This window comes from Osmia lignaria, chromosome 4 (genome assembly GCF_051020975.1).
Source record: "Osmia lignaria lignaria isolate PbOS001 chromosome 4, iyOsmLign1, whole genome shotgun sequence".
Lineage (NCBI taxonomy): Eukaryota > Metazoa > Arthropoda > Insecta > Hymenoptera > Megachilidae > Osmia > Osmia lignaria.
In genome coordinates, this window is record NC_135035.1 from 7,940,316 (window position 1) to 7,959,298 (window position 18,983).

The 18,983-nt window shown below is 41.0% G+C and overlaps 2 protein-coding genes across 5 annotated transcripts; one reads left to right on the forward strand and one right to left on the reverse strand.

The window, feature by feature from the left end:
* Positions 1-188: 188 nt before the first annotated feature.
* LOC117603485 (uncharacterized) lies at positions 189-11,079 on the forward strand. 4 transcript variants are annotated; one of them, XM_076688221.1, is made up of 4 exons: positions 189-1,134; positions 1,386-6,124; positions 6,225-8,814; positions 9,321-11,079. In XM_076688221.1, exons 3-4 carry the CDS (start codon positions 8,797-8,799, stop codon positions 9,864-9,866), a joined length of 564 nt encoding a protein of 187 aa, XP_076544336.1. In that variant the 5' UTR covers positions 189-1,134; positions 1,386-6,124; positions 6,225-8,796; the 3' UTR covers positions 9,867-11,079. The 4 variants fall into 4 exon arrangements, with proteins under 4 accessions (XP_076544336.1, XP_076544334.1, XP_076544333.1 ...); XM_076688219.1 differs by lacking the exon at positions 189-1,134 and having other exon boundaries at positions 4,020-6,124; positions 6,225-7,577; positions 8,330-8,814; XM_076688218.1 differs by lacking the exon at positions 189-1,134 and having other exon boundaries at positions 4,020-6,124; positions 6,225-6,735; positions 6,915-8,814.
* Positions 11,080-14,989: 3,910 nt separating this feature from the next.
* Positions 14,990-15,852, reverse strand: LOC117603572 (immediate early response 3-interacting protein 1). The gene is made up of 3 exons (XM_034322903.2): positions 15,720-15,852; positions 15,294-15,395; positions 14,990-15,229 (listed from the first exon to the last, which is right to left on the reverse strand). The coding sequence occupies exons 1-3, from the start codon at positions 15,808-15,810 to the stop codon at positions 15,174-15,176; spliced, it is 249 nt and encodes an 82-aa protein (XP_034178794.1). The 5' UTR covers positions 15,811-15,852; the 3' UTR covers positions 14,990-15,173.
* Positions 15,853-18,983: the final 3,131 nt, after the last annotated feature.

Genomic DNA, 18,983 nt, shown 5'->3' on the forward strand with positions numbered 1-18,983 from the left:
ATAAGTCCGTTCTAATCCGTGAACCCAGGTCTGTTACTTTATCCGCTTGAAATAATTAAATGTCAATTATTTCTTCGTTAGAATGATAACTGTTTTAATTATGAATAGATGTCTGATAACATCCGCTACGTAAACATTCTGTAATTTAATCGTACCAAGTGGTACGGATAATTATTACGAGCTGGAATATTTTTATCAGGGGATTCTTAGAACACAATGTGATCAGATAACGTTGTACATCCAGTTTCCAGAAATTCGTGTGGCAAATTTTATCGGTTGTTGTTATGTAATATTCAATGCAGAATCGAATACAATTGAGAATCAAAACGATAGAAAACAATAGAAACTATTTGTTACGTACTGTGGTTTTTTAAGAGAAATTTACTGTTATTGTAATTTAATTCGTTCAATCGTTGAATGAACCGCAAATATCCTTTGGTATTCATTGTATTCCACCGGTGGACAGTGTTTGCGCAAGAATCGGGAGGATATTTCTTTAATATGAATATAAATCGGTTGGAATTAGGCCAATAATGATGCAAGAAATCGCGGTGATCTTAAACGCGTCGCTCCACTTGGCACACCGGATCGGTAAACACCGAACACAAAAATGGTTTAGAAATTCCTACTGTTAGAATTACAAAACTAGCCGTGACAGGACTACGCGAATTTCTTCCCGATTTCATTTTCTGCCAGGAGAAAGGATTCGCGATATCGAATGTTTCAAAAATCATTTTTATTCCAGACAGAGTCAAACTATCGACACCTGACCGATGCGATGATGCAAACATCGTCGAAGATAAATCAAGAAAATGTTTAATCTAGCATCGAATGTTAACCTCTTTAACCCTTGATAAATCAATGACAAAAAAATTGCTTACTTAAAAAGTGCGAAGGATACAAGGTTAAAACAAAGGCTAATGTTTGTATATTAATTTCGTTTATTATCTGTAGGATGGATTGATATACAAAGAATCGTAACACAATTATTTACAGAATCGAGTCACGTAGGCAGTAACAAAAAATGTTGGAAAATAATCTACAGGAGTCAAGGAGGTTTACCCAAAGCGATTAGTTTTTACACGAAATTAAAATAGTCGAGGCCACGGGCCACAAAAATTGTTGTTACATAAGGTGGGTTTGTCGATATATCAAGCACACGCGGTTATCAAAACGCGGGTCCAGTTTGTATGTTTCTCACGCGATAAGAAATGACGAAAAACTTTCTTGAACGATCGATTCGCTCGGCTTTCCGCGTTTCTCTTCGAGATCGATCGCGATCGAAGGAAAAGCCATAATCGATGGTGTAAACGATTGCGCAAACGAATCCATCGACTTCCAGCAATAAAATCTCAAACACTAACGATAGTGTGTGTGGCTTTTAGAAAATTGAAATTGGCCCTTGGATTTTCATCGGATTTACTATCGATCGCAGAGAAATCGGATCGTTTCTTATAAAACACCCGTTAGGATTTCAATCAGAGTGATGCGTCAATGTACGACCGCCTTTCTCGGCAAGCATCGCCAATTACTGACAGAGGTGGTGTACCTGGCTAGTCTGATGAATGCACGTAGGTGCACGTAAGCGCATTTTACCATAGAACAGTGAGTGTGCCTGCACCTTTCACTAGCGGAAGTGAACAACTGAGACAAACGCGTGAGAGCGACCCGGGTCATCGTTGCTTAGCTCTTCTCTTATGGGCGGTGTTTCTTCCTATCAGAGATCGACCTATGTTGCACCGTGATCGAGTGTGATCGATTGCAGACCATCTAGCCGTGTAATCACGGCTAATTACCGATCCTCTGCTAGCGTGTCTTTCGTTTATCTTTGAGTTTCTTAGAATCTTCAACGACGTTCGCAAGAAAATTAATGTTCGATTTCAAGCCTCTTCGTGAATTACAGGAATTTTTGATCATCACTTTAATTAATGCGTTATTACTGAATGAAAACACATGTGGCAGTTTCATGATCTTATGTAATACCAGCTTCTGGTAGTTGTCGATCATTGTAAATGGACCAATATGGATGCGATCATTTTAGAATCTGAATGTAAAGTTCCTGCCCTTTTCGAAGCCATTTCCAACGATTTATTACGATTTCAGTGAATCTTTGGATATCTTCCAGTCGCGTAACCGTGGAAACTATAAATCAAACTATAAATCATACACATAACGCATTTACACGTCAGATGTAATACGTAAACCCAGCCTGTGCATGTCACATTTCTCACTGAATTACTGTTGAACAACAGTACGCGTTTAATGAATATTAACAGGCCTTTTGTTGGACGCTAATACTGAATGGAACACCTTCGTTCACAAACGATTGAATCTTTCTAATCGAAACATTTATTTATAAACCCTTTGTGTAATAGTCTTCTTACTTCTACCCAATGATCTCTGTAAATCTTGATCGATCGATCGATGGATCCGTTTATCTGAATCAGACACTTTTCGACGGTTCGCACGGAACCTCAGGGTCGATTCTCAGGATGTCTGGTGTTCCTTACAGGAAGAAGGAAGCGCGCTGATCGATCTCGGAATAAACGAGCCCGAGTAACGGTGCCTGGATGAGCGTGCCGGTGAAACTCGACCGTAGTTTAACTTCAAAGGTCGCTGCTGGTTGCTTCTTCGAAGAAAGCGATCCGATGGAGAACGAAGCAGATCCATGAAATTGCATCGGTTCAGGTGAATCAGTTTTTTTTTTTTCGTAATTATTCGAGATCTTAGACGTCGCATTTCCTCTTCGTTAAGGCTCGAAAACAATCGTACAGTCTCCAGTTTATTCGTTCTTGCTCGCAACTCATTAATTAGAAATTGCTTACCGAGAAGTTTGGTAATGATCGTACGCTTATGTAATGACTTTTACGTAAAAAAAAAAAAAGAAGCGATCTCGATGAAAATTACAGCGGTGGGCACAGAGGATGGCAGAGGAAACGATTTAACGGACGTTACACGCCGCGCAAAATAAGCGTTTGGTGGCGGAAAGGAAAGCGGAGAGATTAAAACGGTGCCAAGCTGATTAGAAAGAAGCGAAAGGAACGAGACGACAAAACTCTCGCAAAATAGACGGTATCGTACTGTGCTTAACACCTTGACTTGCCGCAAGAACTATAATGAATTGCTTAAATTCGCGAAACAGTGTCAAAAACATCATGGTTTTCGCGATATCCTCGTTAAAATGTCAAGGGTTTTACGATGCAGGATAAAACTCTCGAATTAATTAGTCGCATTCCTTCCTAAATATGATATCTCCAATTTTATGTACCTGCTAGGAATAGTAAGAATGATTATAATCGAACACTAAGTTCAATTTTATGATAGAAATAAATAGCCTGTGGATCTAATGACTTCTAATAATCCTACATTTTATTGATCAGAGAGGACTACCAGTTTTCACAATAATAGATAGAAAATGATCAAGAGGTAATGAAAAATGCCACTGCTAAATAGAAAAACTAACAATAAATTTAATTTTATGATAGAAACGAATAGCCGATCACTGTTACGTTGTCGAGTGACCGTTCAATCACCGAGCACCGAAGACTACCCGTTTGCGCAATGAGAGATCCAACGTCTGTACGTCGACATTCTCTAAATTTCTTCTTAATTTCTTTAACTACAATGACGTCAATTGCGCGTGTACTTACGTAACGCAAAAGCATCTGATTTCATTTACCAACAAAACGAGGAAAGTCTACCGTGAAGAAAGCGAAATCGTAGCTCGCTTAATTATTGTAACTCGTCTGATGATCGAATAAAAGAAGATACAAAAAAAAGTGAAAGAAACTGACGATGTTGTACCAGTATTACTAACTAAAAGCAGTTGTGAAGGGTGTTCAGAAAATAAAAATAAATAGTCTCTGTGTTTTATTCCGACCCGTCTTCGTCCGGTATAAAAGCAACCGGAAGCGTTTCTCCAGTTTTCACATACCACAGTGATAATTACGTACATGGGAAGATGCTCGTGACGCTCTTCTAGGACGTCTGGCTGTAATTTTCAGACTTCCAGGGTAAATACAACGCTATCATCTGGTATTAGAGTACTTTTTTTTAAAATCCGGGTCAGTTGCGACCCAGACCTACAATGGTACATCGGCTAAAATAATGTAAGTTCGTATCGTTAAAATGTATGCCGTACATTGGCCTTCCGCGAGGTACTTCTGCAACAGGGACAAGAAACGTTTCGTCCTTATTACTTCGATAAACATCATACGATGTAACAGTCGAGATACGTCAGTAAGAAACTCTCATTAACGTTACCGCGAGTTTTCAACCGGGATCTGCTCTCGCAACAATACTACCCTGTATGTACCAATTTCTCTGCGATGAGATCACTTTTGTACCGTGTCCCACCGTCTCTGATTAATAAGGAATCAGATTCGTTATCCGGCACTTTCATCATTGATTTTCATCGACGCGGTGGATGAAAGTGTGAGATTTAATTTAAGAGAAAGATAGATTCACTTTGATCAGTAAAATTCTGAAAATTAAACGAAGAATCTCAATCTTCCTCTGTTATACGAAGAATTAGATTTCAACGATCATCATCGAACAGTCTTCAAAGGATTAAACGTCAGATCACACGATTTATACTGCAACTGGTATGGTGTTTAGCTGTCGACGGGAAGGGAAGCATCCTCTCTTGTGCAACAGCTAAACGCAGGCTTGCTCCGTTTCCCGTAAGCAATTTTGCGTAATCGTACTACCTGCTTCAGTAACCTGCACATCGCTAACGAGTATACACTCCGTTCTACCATCTTTCTTTCTTTCACTTCTCGCTATCTTAAAATTCAGCAGGAAGACGTTACACATAAATTCGGAGAAAGAAAAATCAAACTGGTCGATCGTTTATAACAGCGCGTATTTCCCGTGTATTCTGTAATGCAAATTGTATTACGGAAAGATTCCTGAAGACTCGTATAAATCTCTCGGCAGACGTTCAGTTGAAATGTATTCATGAATTTGATAGGGTATCGTTGTAAATTTACGAAACGTCCACAGAAGCGTCTACTGCAGTTCCTCATAGAGGAATATTATTCAACAGAGGTGTATGACAAACATTTACGTCGCTCAAACATTCCCATTAGCGTGCTAATGTCCTTTGGTCTACTCACTTTACACACTATTGTATGCATAGTTAAACGACTTGAACAATCCGCAGACACGAGCTGCCTAATGATTACTAACGATTCGGTAATGATCGCCGAACTCCCTTGAATAGAATCGGAGATGTTACTTCCGTCGCGATGTTGTTCAAAATTTCTTCAGAATCCTCCTACGAAAATATTTTTCCCTTCGCCTTTCACTTGAAAGCTCAGCCTTTCACCTGGTGGCATCACATACGGTTTCGTTACGGGGTTAGATACTTTTTTTTTTGTCGGATTACTTGGTGATCCGTACGCGCTGCATCGAAGAGATATCGGGTAAAATGATTACGAGAGTTCGATCTCATGAAAATGTATGCCGGCAACATTCTTGTACGTAGCGTGGGCATAAAAAAAAACCGTCTGCGATTATGTAACCGAAAAATTTACCTTTTTTACATTTTTGAGTCTTAAATGGCTAGTCAAACAGTGGATACTTTCTTTTTTTCAGAATTTTGAATGCAGACATCTCGAAGAAGAAAAGAATCGTGAAAGTTTTTCACGTAATCGAGCCTCGTTTAGTTTAACTTCACGAATCTTTCTTAATTGCTTCGGTAAATTCCTAATCAAAACTGTTTAATTACTCGAGAGACACTATTGTCTTATAAATGAAATGAAAGTTAGAACGCAAAGCTGGCGATTTATCGTAGCATAAAATCAAAATTATGAAAAATTCATTTTTTCATTTAAATAAATAATTATAGAGAGATACGAATGGTGCACGTGCACTTAAAGGGTACAAAATGAATAAAAGATAAGCGTCCGTTTTTAGATAACCAAGGTTTCCCGAGATCGGTTGAATCGAAGCGACTGGTCGAGATGGAAGAAAAAACGGCACGAACTAAACAACATCGAAGAGGAAGAAGACCATTCGAGAGAAGCTCCAGCAGCCGAGCGAAAGTCAAGCCCCAGGCCCATGGATTCCCCTCCTTCATTTACGACCCTGCAACATTACTATCCGAGAAACTCGGATACAAGTAAGTACCTACACATCGAGACGTGCCTTCAGGGCTCGGGAATATTACACGAGTCATCGAGATCGAGCAATCTCGATTAAGGAAATCGAAATTTTTACAGGAGCCTCGTTGGACGCTGCTAATCTATGTTCAACGTAATGACTGTCGCGGAGGTCATCGGTGACTGGCGCCACCAATTTAATGCAAAATGATTGGAGAAAACTTGGAATCTCAATAATAATTCTAACAACTTTTAATCCAGAGTTTTCAACACATGTATTTAATTGTTTCCACTATTGAAATTTACAATAGTTTTCGCACGAATGCCATGAAAAATATTTTGCCTCGATTCAAAGGGTAATCTTAAGACGAGAAGCGAGATGCAACCTCGCTCCACCTTCGCATTTGCTTTCTCTCGTTCGATTCGTTTCAATATGAGTACAGAGATAAATTGTTGGACGACAAACGGTGGCACGATGCGCCATACATTACAGGGGTCTGTCATTATCATTAATCCTTCCAAAGATTTAACGTCTGTCGCCTGAGCATCGATATTTCAATATTCCAAACGAACATGTTTGTTTCGTCAAAGGAAATAACTCACGGGGACATCTCAGAATATTTGAACGAAAGTGAGTCGAAAAATTTCACTTCCACTGTAAATGATCATCCTAACAACAATCAGCTATCTTTGTGATCGAAATACAACCCTGAATCATTCTAACACTGTCGTTTAATAACACTGTAACTTTTACACAGACAATCGACTCCTAATTAAAATTCTAATAAATTCTTATTTCCTTTTTTCCAGCAGCAGACGACACCACGGTACTAGTGCTCCGTGTAGACGCGAGAAAATGCTTCGCAGCGACGACTGACCATCGCGGACACGCGAGCGGAGAACGCGGGAATCCGACCGGAAACGGGGCGAACAGAAGAAAGGAAAGAAGCCGCAGGATGACAGGAACGGTGGATCGGAGCGTGTCGGGAAGTGGGTCGAGAGTTCACGAGACGGATAATTAAATTCTATGTCGAAGAAAGCGTTTTCCTTCTCGTTTCGTCATCATCGTCGATGGATCAGGATGGACAGCGTCCGATATCGTCTCATACTTTTATTCTTCTTGTGTAGGATGAACACGATGATGATGTCTGCAGAAATGATTACTAGTGATGGGATCGAATTATGATAATTTTTATTTTATTTATTAAATATAGCTAAGTTATCATATTAAGTTTATTAATTCTATCGGTTATTCTTTTTTTTTTTTAATTAAAGAGGGTTTAGTTAATTAATGTTCAAAACTACTTGTGAACCACTTAAGCCCATCGCTAATGATTACGCTTGGAAATGCAAGGAAGCTCTCCCGCGAGGATGATACAACGTTCGACCGCGTACTTTTCTTCCTGATACTCTCTACCCTCCGAAGAGCAGGGATCAACTCTACCGGGTGGCTCAACGACATTTTTTACGCGGGTTAATTAACTTTTATTTATAACGCCAGTTGCTTAACGACGTGTTGCGTAAAACGGGTACAGAGAAGCGCTGCAACTTTGATGATCGTCTGTTAATCAACAGGTGTTTGATAAGTTGGATAGATTAGATCGTTCATGGATCAATCGTGACACGTCAAAGATAGAATCCTGGATGCGTAAAGTGAGAATGAAACACCACTACTTTCTGCGTTCTAAAAACCGAACGAGTTGAACAAGAATATGCGGGAATTGATTATTCGGTCCCTGTGTTATACGCACGAATGGTCTTATTAAAATGAATTTGTGAACAGGAGAAATTTTATTCCCGCAAAAAAGGATCTTTTTTGCATTCCTCTTAATTCGTTTTACAGTAAAGTACAGAACTAAGTAGGTTAAATGCTTGAAATAAAAAATAAGGATCTTCCTCGTGGTCTGTTTGTAATGTTAGGTAGACGTTTCTACGTGCCTCGCGAGGGGGTCGCGAGCGGAATATTAATGATAGAAATTTTAACAAGATTTGGAAGAGTACTTGATAAACAGCGTACGATCGATATCAAGTTTCAAGTAACCAAGCGTAATGACTCTTACGACAGAACCTCTTTGATGACGAGGCGATGCTTCTTGGTGAACAAACTTGTCGCAATAGATTTGCATATTTTCTATTCGATCGACGAAACTTCTAATCATTTCCAAATCTTCCAATTTAAACAAACATTATATTTCTTCCTCTTTATTGCGCCATGTTATTACTAGGAAAACCGGGCCAAGATCGAATCCAAACGATCGAAATCGACCAAAAAGTGAAATCGTGGAATACCTGTAGGCAGGATGAGGAACGAAGCGTAGAAAAGTCTAGGTCTAGGACGCAACTTGATATCCGTTAGGCTACCTGCTCGAGAAAGGGACGTTTCACAACTGTTGATCGGCCAAATTCGGGTAATCATCAGGGCAGAAGGTCGAGGATCGTCGAAGACGAGGATGAAATTGATGTAACTTACAACGGGGTGAGAGAGACGCGAATACAATTGAAAGGACAGAAGAGCGGAGGAGAAAGAGGAGGGAGAAGGAGAATCGTCTCACAGCTGAATTACTCTCACTCGAGAGGCCCCCGTCTCTTCTTCGTGGGGGCCACAAGTATCCCCCTGCTTCTCGTGGGGTATAAAGGACCCTGGTCTACCTTGCAGAGTCACAGAACTCTGAGCGGCATCGCAGAAGCCGACATGAATCATCTGCTCGTGGTAAGCACGCTGTATTCTCTTAAAGATTACCTTGATTAAGCTGAGAGAAAGAAATTGAGAGAATGTGTGCCCGTGTATGAAAGAGGGAGATCGTGAAAACAAGTGTAGACGTTTTCGAAGTGAGATCTACGGGATGTTCCAAGTGACCGGTGTCCTCGATTTCGTTAAACACGTGTCTCTATCAATTTTCTAGCCGGAAACTCAATTGGGATTACGTTTCGCATCACACGTCGTTTCCATTATATTAATTTCCGAGTTTTCCCAGTTAACTCGACCGGCCACTTTCCCTGCTGACCGTGGCTTTTCTTTAACTTCAACCACGCTTCGATGATCGTGACTGTTTCAATTCCTCTATTTTTTTCGGGTCAGCTTATCCGAATCGTTCCCTTCGGGCAAGACTTTCTATCAGGAATTCTCTGTTTCACTTTCGAACATTAATAATCTTGCTCGAGTCGACGAGAACGGTGGTAACCGATCTAATTGGATGTCTCTTTTTTCTATTTCAGTGTATAATACTCGGCTTGGCTGGGTTCGCCTTGGCCGAACCACCAATTTCCTCCGGATACAGCTACAGCAGGCCATCCGGCGGAGGAGGCGGTTATTCCCATGGCGGAGGTGGCGGAGGTGGCGGATACTCGTTAGGAGGTGGAGGTGGAGGTGGTGGATACACCGCCGTATCCACTGGCTACCAAACCAGCGAGGGTGCCTCCGTCGATGGAGCTCTCCTCGAACAGATCCGTCAGATCCTGTTGAAGGAGGAACTGCAAGCCCAACAGACCGGTGGATTCGGAGGCGGTGGTTACGCCCCTAGCTCCAGCTACGGTGCCCCATCGAGCCAGTACGGTGTACCAAGCTCCAGCTATGGTGTACCGAGCTACCAGACCCGCGTGGTGGGCGTCGATCTCGAAGGAATCAGACAAGCCATCCAAGTAGCGCAATTCAACCAAGTGAGCCATGGGGCTGGTGGTTATCCAAGCTCGTCCTACGGGGCACCAAGTTCATCCTACGGGGCACCGAGCAGACCCAGCAGTAGCTACGGTGCGCCGTTCTAAACGGTCATCGAACTTCAACGGATTGGATGATGGGAGAGCGAGAGAGGGAGAGAAAGAGAGAGAGCGAGTGAAGACACCAGTCGACCAGAGAAACGATGATCTTTCGAGCTAAAATTTTTAACGAACTCGTGATTACACTTGGTCCAGGGAAAACCGGGACGAATGGCGGGAGATCAGAGAACTCGTTTCGAAACCTAGTTCTTCCAAGTGACATGCATTTTACCTCCAACTCGCTCGGAAGGTCGTCGTACAAAAGGCAGATCGTTGAGAAGGATTCGTACCCAAAGCTGAATGTCCCCCCCAACCCCCCCACTGTTCGTAATCGACAAAGGTCCCTCACTGACGAAGGTCATCAGGACGGGTCAAGATTCTTAAGGATGGAAGAGATCAAGGATGTACGTACACGCAGGAACATCGGGCAAGGATTCCAAGGCTCCTGTTTCGTTGAAATCAAATCGTCGTCGTTTCAACGAGCCACGATCCTCGAAGGAATCGCGAGAGTGTACGAAAGGTAACCAGCTCTAAACCACTGTCTCGTTGGAGAATAAAGGTCGTCGCTTCAACGGGTCAGGGCTCTGGAGTGGAATCGAAGAACGTCGAAATCGAATCGGTCAGCTTAACGATCTGAGCGTCGACCGGGTGTCAGATTCTATCGTACCAAAATCATTGCGTCGTCGCCGTGGTCGGATCCGCGATGGATCTATACGTATCAAGTGATAATAATTAAACCAAGCCGAGAAAATAAGTACGGTAAAAGATGGATCTCATAGAGATTCGACCTAACTATTCTATTCGCAAGACTCCGTGAACGAAAGCCGTGGATTCCGGAGCCGAAGCCGAAGCCGTGATCGGCGCTAGAACGCGCCTTGTAAATACAATTAACACACGCTTTCCACAGCGTCCGCTGCGTCGTTCGATCGTACGAGGAGGAACTGACGCGTGCATGAAAATTGAAGAAAACCAATCTGGCTAATGGAACATCCAAAGGAGCATCGAAACAAGCAGTATCAAAGTGGACCGGGTACCATTGACGAGGAACGGAGCGGGCGCTGACGCGTACCACATACGTACACAACACGAATACACTCTATTTTTTTATATGTTTTAAACGCTACTCCTTAACCACGCATACTTCTTTTTTTTATACTTGTATAAAGGCTTTTTTGTAGTAAAAAATAAAAAAAAACGTCGCCACCGTTGAAACGCCAAGAATCATCTTTCTCGTGCCACAACAGTCGAGATGCAAAGCATTCTCTTCCTCATCCATAATTTCTCTTCTCTTCATCGATCTTTCACCTATCCGAATGTATCCGTGATTGACCCGAGGTCCCAACCCTCAGGTGCTGTCTAATACTCTCGTATTCTTTCTTTTTTTTTTTTCTACTTCCTCCTTCGAAGACGAAGATCAAATCTTTTTCTCTTTTAGCGACGAACACTCGCCTTTCTCCTTTCACTGCACGCGGATCCCCCAGGGCTACGAGCTTCCCCAGCTGGACATGACGTAAATTCTCACGAGCAACAGATGCTCCCAGAGCGGACCGAAGCAGCCTGACGGCCACCGGTCAGAGATTCGAAAGTGGTTTTCAGTTCTCCTCGGACACGTTTCTTTTCTGATCGCATGAAAACGGTGGGTCGAGGAATTTTGTATCGTGTGATGAAAATACGGGTTGCTTGGTAAGGAAGAATCGTCCCAGTGGGCGGAAACTCGCCGGAAAGTTTCGATCGTAAATTCTAACTCTACTAATGGAAACGTTTAGTCGTTGGGTAACGAGCCGCGATAGGAGGCGTTAAATGCGTTTATGTACGCGTAGATTTCGTTGTTTATGCAATCCGTCTGGCGCAGACGTAAAACGATGCAATTTTTCTTGAACACCAGCGATACCAGAGTTTCCTTTATTAGCCAGATATTTAATGGTATCGTTTCGTAACGTTTATGTGTAATAAACGATATCGTTTGAAAATGAATAGAAGTCAGTTCGTTTAGAAAGTATTTGAAGGGAGAAGAATCGAGGTGGTTTCGATTAAGGGCCGCCACCGTTTCCAGCGGGTAATTAAAAATTGAGTAATGAGTTTCTGAATTAAGTAATCAGCAAACACAATGCGAGGTTGGCGCAATTAAGACACACCGCGATGGTGAATAAATCGCGGCCACGCTAGACCTAAATTAAATCATTACACTGCGTGTTTCTCCGCGTTTTATAAGTTCGTCGCGTTTAATCGGCCTGCCATTACACAATTTAACTCGTAACACGCGAGGCAAATGTAGGTTTAGTTGATTGCAATGGAAACGAGTGTAAACTTCGCAATTAACAATTCAACGGAATGAAATTTCATCGAGAATAGTATCGTGGACGATGCGTGAAAACGATCATGGAACATCTCGAGGATGTTCCGTGCCATGTGTCGCGGATGGAACATTAACAAACGACGTCCCCGTTCTGCGCCAGTGAACCACCATCTTTCACGTTCCTCCGTTTCCGCGTTTCCTGACGTCTACAAGATTTTCAAACCGCAACAAAACGATTCGTTTCGCGACGAAGGAAATGAAATAGAAAATTCGCGAGTCGCATAACATGGGACGGGGAAATAGATGTCGTAGATAGAATTCATTGTCGCTCTGCATCCGAGTAGAATAATTGAAATCGAGAAAGCGTTGTTTCTTCGAGCAGCCGAGAAAATCGGAATATCAACGATTCGGCCATTCTAAAAGACTTACGTATGTACGACGTCCAGCAGGGAAAGTGCGCGACTCTTCGCCAACAGGGATGGCGGGGTCGAGAAAGGGGAAAGGAGAGAAGACGAGGAACTGTGAGACTCAGCGTGGAATTTTGTAAGAGCCGTACATAATCCATAAACCTGCCTGCCAGGCCAGAAGCCGTGCGAAAGAGGGAAAACGTACCACGCACATGGGATCCGTGCTCCAGTTTCAAGGAACACGAAATCCTGTTCAACGGGATACCGTTCAACTCATTTTTTATTATTTAGGGTGTCGAATAGAAAACCCATAGCTGTTCCCAACTTTCGATAAACGAAATTTCAAGTTGGATTTAAATAAAAATCTGATACTTGAACATAGTCAACAGGTGGAAAATTCGCTATCTTCGAAACGTGTTTGCAGAGACAAAAGTAGGTAAATATTGATACTATTCCTCGCAATCAACGAGTGGAAATTTCTCAACGATGACAGTGAATCTTTCGAACAACTCGATAATTTAATATAAAAAAAGAATTGACCGAGTCATGCTGAAAGTTGGTCCGCGAAGGGTCGGTGCAAGGCGATTGGTCTCCCTTTCCAAAATTTACAACCGACTTTTTCTTCGAACGAGACGCAATCGAGGGACCAATCAGCGGCGGAGAAGTCGCGCAACGTGTGAAAGGAGAGAAAAACGCGGGCACGGTGACGCACAGTGTGTGATCTCCTCTGCCAATTATGGGAAGAGAGGATTTGTCGAGCAACTGGCTCGTAAAACCAGCTCCTTCACAATGGTCCTGCTTCGTTGTTTTACTTTCGCTGATCCCCTAGCGTCTTTTTCCACCGCTTTACACGAGCGTTTTTGACGGGAACGAAGCGCGTTCTTGCCACATGGACGGACGTGTTTTCAACGAACCGCTTGGCCCGTCGCCTTCATAATTATGGGACCGTCTAACAATTACTCGGTACCAATTATATCGATGTCTTCCGCCAGAAGGTAATTACTCGACGGCGAAGATGTTGCAATCGAGCGGTATATCCTTTCACGGATTTTCGTCAGGGGGAAAGAATTTCACGGATATCTTTCTCTCGAATTACTATCTTTAACGACTTTAATGATATCTGGCACAACGTGCACGGGTCGGAAGTTATTTAACAGACACTATAGATCGCGAGGTTACGCAATCGGTTCGTAGCCGACGAAAAATCGAGACAGCGTCGGTCATTCGCGAGAAAAATAGGAAAAGAAGAGAGGACGATGGACTCTCGCTAGAATCTCTTATGTAACCTCGATGAGTATTACGCGAAAGAGTCCGGGGAATGCAGGTCGTATTTGTAATCGACGAACTGATGGCGAAAAGACAAAAAAAAGCGTGCAGTTTTAAGAGGGACCCAGAAATTGTGTAAATTGGACAGGGGGATTGCACAAGGCACCTCGAGGATGGTTGCAGTGAATGGTACCAAGCAAACAGAAGGGCGTTCTGTCTCGCAGTTGGAAAATTTCCGAGGTAATACACTTATTAGAAAAATCTGATATTTTCAATTTTTATCAACACTCGTTCAACTACACTTTTTCAAGAAAAACAGATAATATTCTTATCTAAATTTTGATTAACTTAAGTGTTTGCACAATTTGTGATAAATTAATTTAAAAACACATATGAATGATAATAAAAATTCTGAGAATATATGAGATAGGAGAAATAAAGGATTCTAGGTGAATGAAAATTGATTTATTATGGTAGAAATTTAGCGTAACACTTGTCCACTAACTGTAAGTAAATTGTTCTACCCCGAGAAAGCGAAGAAGGGGAGAAAGTTACGGGAAAATCATTGGTTAAATCGTTCGCAAACACGCGAGGACGTTAAAGTGTTTTGTCTGACTATCTACACCTTCGACATCGTCCAAGGTAATTTACAGTCCGACCACCGTTCAATTTAAATAACTTCTGGTGGAGAACGCGCGAAGTTCTGACGAAAAGAAAATCCTTTAACCGGAAGTGGACGTCCCACGTGTTTGTAGAAAGATTTCTCTATGTTCAAAGATAATTGAGAAAAAAGAATCATTCGAATAAATAAAATTTAAGTAGAAAGCTTGAAGTGGGTGGATAGTGTACTCGGTAAACGCAATTTTAATTACCGAGAAAGTGTATGAAATGTAGGAAGTGATGGAAATTACGCAACTTATTTTAAATCATCGAAGATTAATATGGTATGGAAATCGATGACCGTAAGTCGCTCAATGGTGGTGAAATGAAGGAAGCAGGTGTAGCTCTTTTTTTTTAAGCAGGTGGAACAGGATCGGCGAATAAACCGAGAAAAATATTCGGAAAAAGCTAAAGGTGAGCTTTCTCTAAATGAATTTATAAATGTTTTAATATTGTTAAATCTTTTAAGTTATTTTAAAAAGATGTTCATTCATAAAAATCATTGCCAGCTTTACAAAAATATTTTTTTTTAAAAGAACTTATGCTATGATAAAGGGAACACTTTGGTTTTAATACAAAGATAAAAATAAAGGAATTTAATTGGTTCACTTATGTACATCACTGAATGTTTAAGCTTCTCACAGCACATTTGTCCTTTTTATATACACCTTAAAGAATTATCCCTTCTCACCCAAGCACCAGTTTCACAATTATTGTTACTATGTTTAAGAATATCAATGGAACTGTAACAAAGAATGTTTGTAATGATTATAATAAATAAAAAATAATAATAGTTTATTCAATTACCTCGAACCACAGTCCTTATGGATGTGACCAAATGCAATACTTTTGTTTTTACTGTAGGAGGTTCACCAAAGCCTTGGACATTCTGCCATGATGCCCAACCAACTAAGAACAATTTCAGTTATATTATACAAACATTTAGGACCACTTTACATCCTCTTTATGTTTTATTAAAATTATAGTATATAATCCATATATTAATGATTTGTGAGTCTTTATTAAAAGATAAAATACAATTATACCAGATATTAAAATTAAGTTAAAAATATTTATTAATAAAACAGTATATAACTTTATATATGCATCTTAAATAACGGATAAACAGATAACATAACCAACGAATCCTCAGTCACTTAATGTTTATCGGCATATATTCAATGTAAACTCTGAAAAAATCCTAAAGAGATGATTAATTATAAAAAGGCGTACCACCAGAAAGGAACCTCTCTTCGTTTAAGATGCAAATCGCGTTCAAACACAGCAGAGTTGCTTCAAAAAGGCTCCACAAAGTAAACGCCATGTTATCGATGGAATGATACAAACGTCATCGTCGAATGCAGCGCCACGAAGAAGAGGAATACCTCAAATATTTTGTGCAATCAGTGACTACAGATGTAGAAGAGTGGACATGCCTTTGTTTTCGAGGGGTCATGATTTCGGGGGTCCCAAACACCCCCAGATTAGATTAGGGCTGCGTATCCCCTGTGGCTCGGGGGAGTAGAATACGGCCACGGTATCCCCTGCCTGTCGTAAGAGACGACTAAAAGGGGGATGTAAAAGAGCGAGTGAGAACTAGATGTAAGAGAGTAAATGTAAGTTTGACGAACTTGTATTTACTTCATGTATTTTGGTAAATAAATCATCAAGTCCACCCTTTTCAGTTATTAATTATTTTATTCTCCTTTATGGGTTAAACACACGCATCCTAATTATTTATTGTTGTATTTCCCTTTATGGGCCTAGCCGGGACCACGCTTCCCAGTTATTGTTTATCCTATTCCTACTCTTTATGGACCAAGGCTTCCCTTGACAGCCATTTATTTTTTTCATTCTTTTCATGGACCTCGCAGGGATTACTCCTATATCCTCGCATTCTCTGTATTCTTTCCCTGCATCAGCTTACATTCCAGCACTTCTTATATCCCTGCATCTCTTACATTTCAGCACTTTTTATATCCCTGCATCCCTTACATTCCAGCACTTCTTATATCCCTGCATCCCTTACATTCCAGCACTTCTTATATCCCTGCATCCCTTACATTCCAGCACTTCTTATATCCCTGCATCTCTAGTATCCCTGCAACCCTTGTAATAAATATATTATAAATATAATAATATATTATGAAAAATATATTTATGGTCACTGGTTCGAGTAAAGCTGAGTAAAGGTAAGTAAAGGTAAGTAAAGGTAAGTAAAGTCTTTTTTTCAATTCAAATTTAGTTCCTTTTTTCACCGCCAGGGGGCGCTGATTCGACGTCAAAAATTTAGTTCACATTGTTGCCACTAGGGGGCCAAAATTTTTGCACGATTTAGTTCCCTTTTTCGCCACCAGAGGGCGCTGATCAGACATCGAAAATTTAGTTCACATTTTTGCCGCCAGAGGGCCAAAATGGGCGCGTGATTTAGTTCCCTTTTTTGCCACCAGGGGGCGCTGACCAGACATCGAAAATTTAGTTCACATTTTTGCCGCCAGAGGGCCAAAATTGGTGCATGGTTTAGTTCCTTTTTTTGCCACCAGAGGGCGCTGACCAGACATCGAAAATTTAGTTCGCATTTTTGCCGCCAGAGGGCCAAAATTGGTGCGTGCTTTAGTTCCTTTTTTTGCCGCCAGAGGGCGCTGATCAGACATCGAAAATTTAGTTCAAATTTTTGCCGCCAAAGGACCTTTTTTTTTAAGGACAGTTGGGATGTGAGGAATGCAGAAATGTAAGGGATGCAGCGATATGAAGAAAGCAGGGATGTAACGGATGTAGGGATATAAAGGTTGCTAGGATGTAAAGGAATCAAGGATGTAAAGGATGCATACTGGAGTAATAAAATCAACACGTTCTTCTTGCTAATGAGTTTATTCAATAAGCTAAGAAGATAAATACAGCAAATTAAATGAACGTACAAAGTAAAATAAGGGTGTATGTATGTTGTACAGGTAGATCCGCATCCCTTGTCGGTCGCTGTAAGACTGAGGTTCGCTCTGGGTCGAACGGTTGATAAAGGTGCCGCGCCAGCTGGCTACGCAACAATGCTGGAAAACGAGAAATCTGGTTTATGCATTTTGCAATAATGTTTATTTACCCAGTGACTGAAATCTTGGGAAATATCACCCCCACGGTAAAACAGGCACTATTGTCATATCGACTGTGTTCCGTACATACTGATTTAACTGTGCCTTGGGGTATCTGGGACCCCAATACCATGACCCTCGAAAACAAACGCACGCCCAGTCTTCTTGGATGCGTAGTCACTACTGCGCGATTTATCGCTCCGCTGTCTATCGATCGAGATCGATTCGCCATCTACTGTAACCCGCCTGAACCAAATGACCCACGGCGCCGTTCTTGGTGGCAAATTCAAATTAAAATTCATCGTTCTTCCATTTAAACCTGCCTGACACTTCAGTAGTATGCATTACCATTTGAAATATGCAGTTTAGGCAAAATGAACAAATGAAAAGAATCTATGTTCTTATAGATTTTACCATAAATAGAATGACCTATGGCTTTAATCTATGGCTACAACCTATGGACTTACCTTGAAGCAATTCTTGAAGGAATCATTCAACTTTGCAATAGACTGTTACTATGTTAATGCAACGAATTGTTACGAACATTATTCTATTTATAATGATTGACTGACAAGGTGCACCTTCTTGGCACTAACGGCTTTGGAACGAGAACCATCTGAGCCGTTCTAACATTCTTCTAGATAATTCGATGCATTCCATTTAATTGAGTTAGACGTTAATGGTTCACGACTTACTTATAGAGGACATACGACGTCTTCGCTATAGAAGAGTTAATTTCGCGTTACCCCCGTTCGTTCATGACCTCTATCATCGTTTCATCACGTATCATTCTTGAGCATACATTTATCACGTGTAAGGAAATTCGTCTATTTTTCCCTTATCTCGTGTAGATTCAAGGATTTCGATAACGTTTGACGTAGACGAAGGAACATGGAATCTTATATGCCCTACCATTATCATTTCTATTTTAATTAACAATGGTCAATGGTTCAATGAGGAGACTTAATAAATATTAAAGACCCTGTTATGGAATAGTTTTGTCTAAGTGGAAAGTACACCTGAGTCACATGATTGACAAGTCACGTTTCCGGAAAAACGCAGCAACAAAAGTAGGGCGATTATTTGAAAACAAAACCGAACGATGACTGTGAGTTTTCTGATCGCATAATAGACCAGACACAATGTATGTAGGAAAATTGTCCCAAAGCCAATTCGTATGTCTTCAATGATGTCCTTTGAATTTGCAGGAATCCAAGGAAATAATATTTTCCTGTACAAGAACAATTTACTCAAAACCTCAGTTTCCTTAAACTATGAACTTTCATGATAAATCACAACCTGAGCATGTGATTGCTCGTTAACAATAAAACAGCGTTGTGCAATAATCGTTGCATAATTACCATGCAATTTTTTCATTGCAAAAACTGTATTATTATTTTCGACTCGTAAC

Bases quoted from the DNA above. Each gene is read 5' to 3' on its own strand.
- LOC117603572 (XM_034322903.2), bottom strand. From the start codon at position 15,810: ATGGCGTTTACTTTGTGGAGCCTTTTTGAAGCAACTCTGCTGTGTTTG. The intron at 15,396-15,719 runs GTACGCCTTTTT...AATTGTTCTTAG, and splicing joins AGAGAGGTTCCTTTCTGGTG to TTGGTTGGGCATCATGGCAG. The intron at 15,230-15,293 runs GTAATTGAATAA...TCTTTGTTACAG, and splicing joins CATAAGGACTGTGGTTCGAG to TTCCATTGATATTCTTAAAC.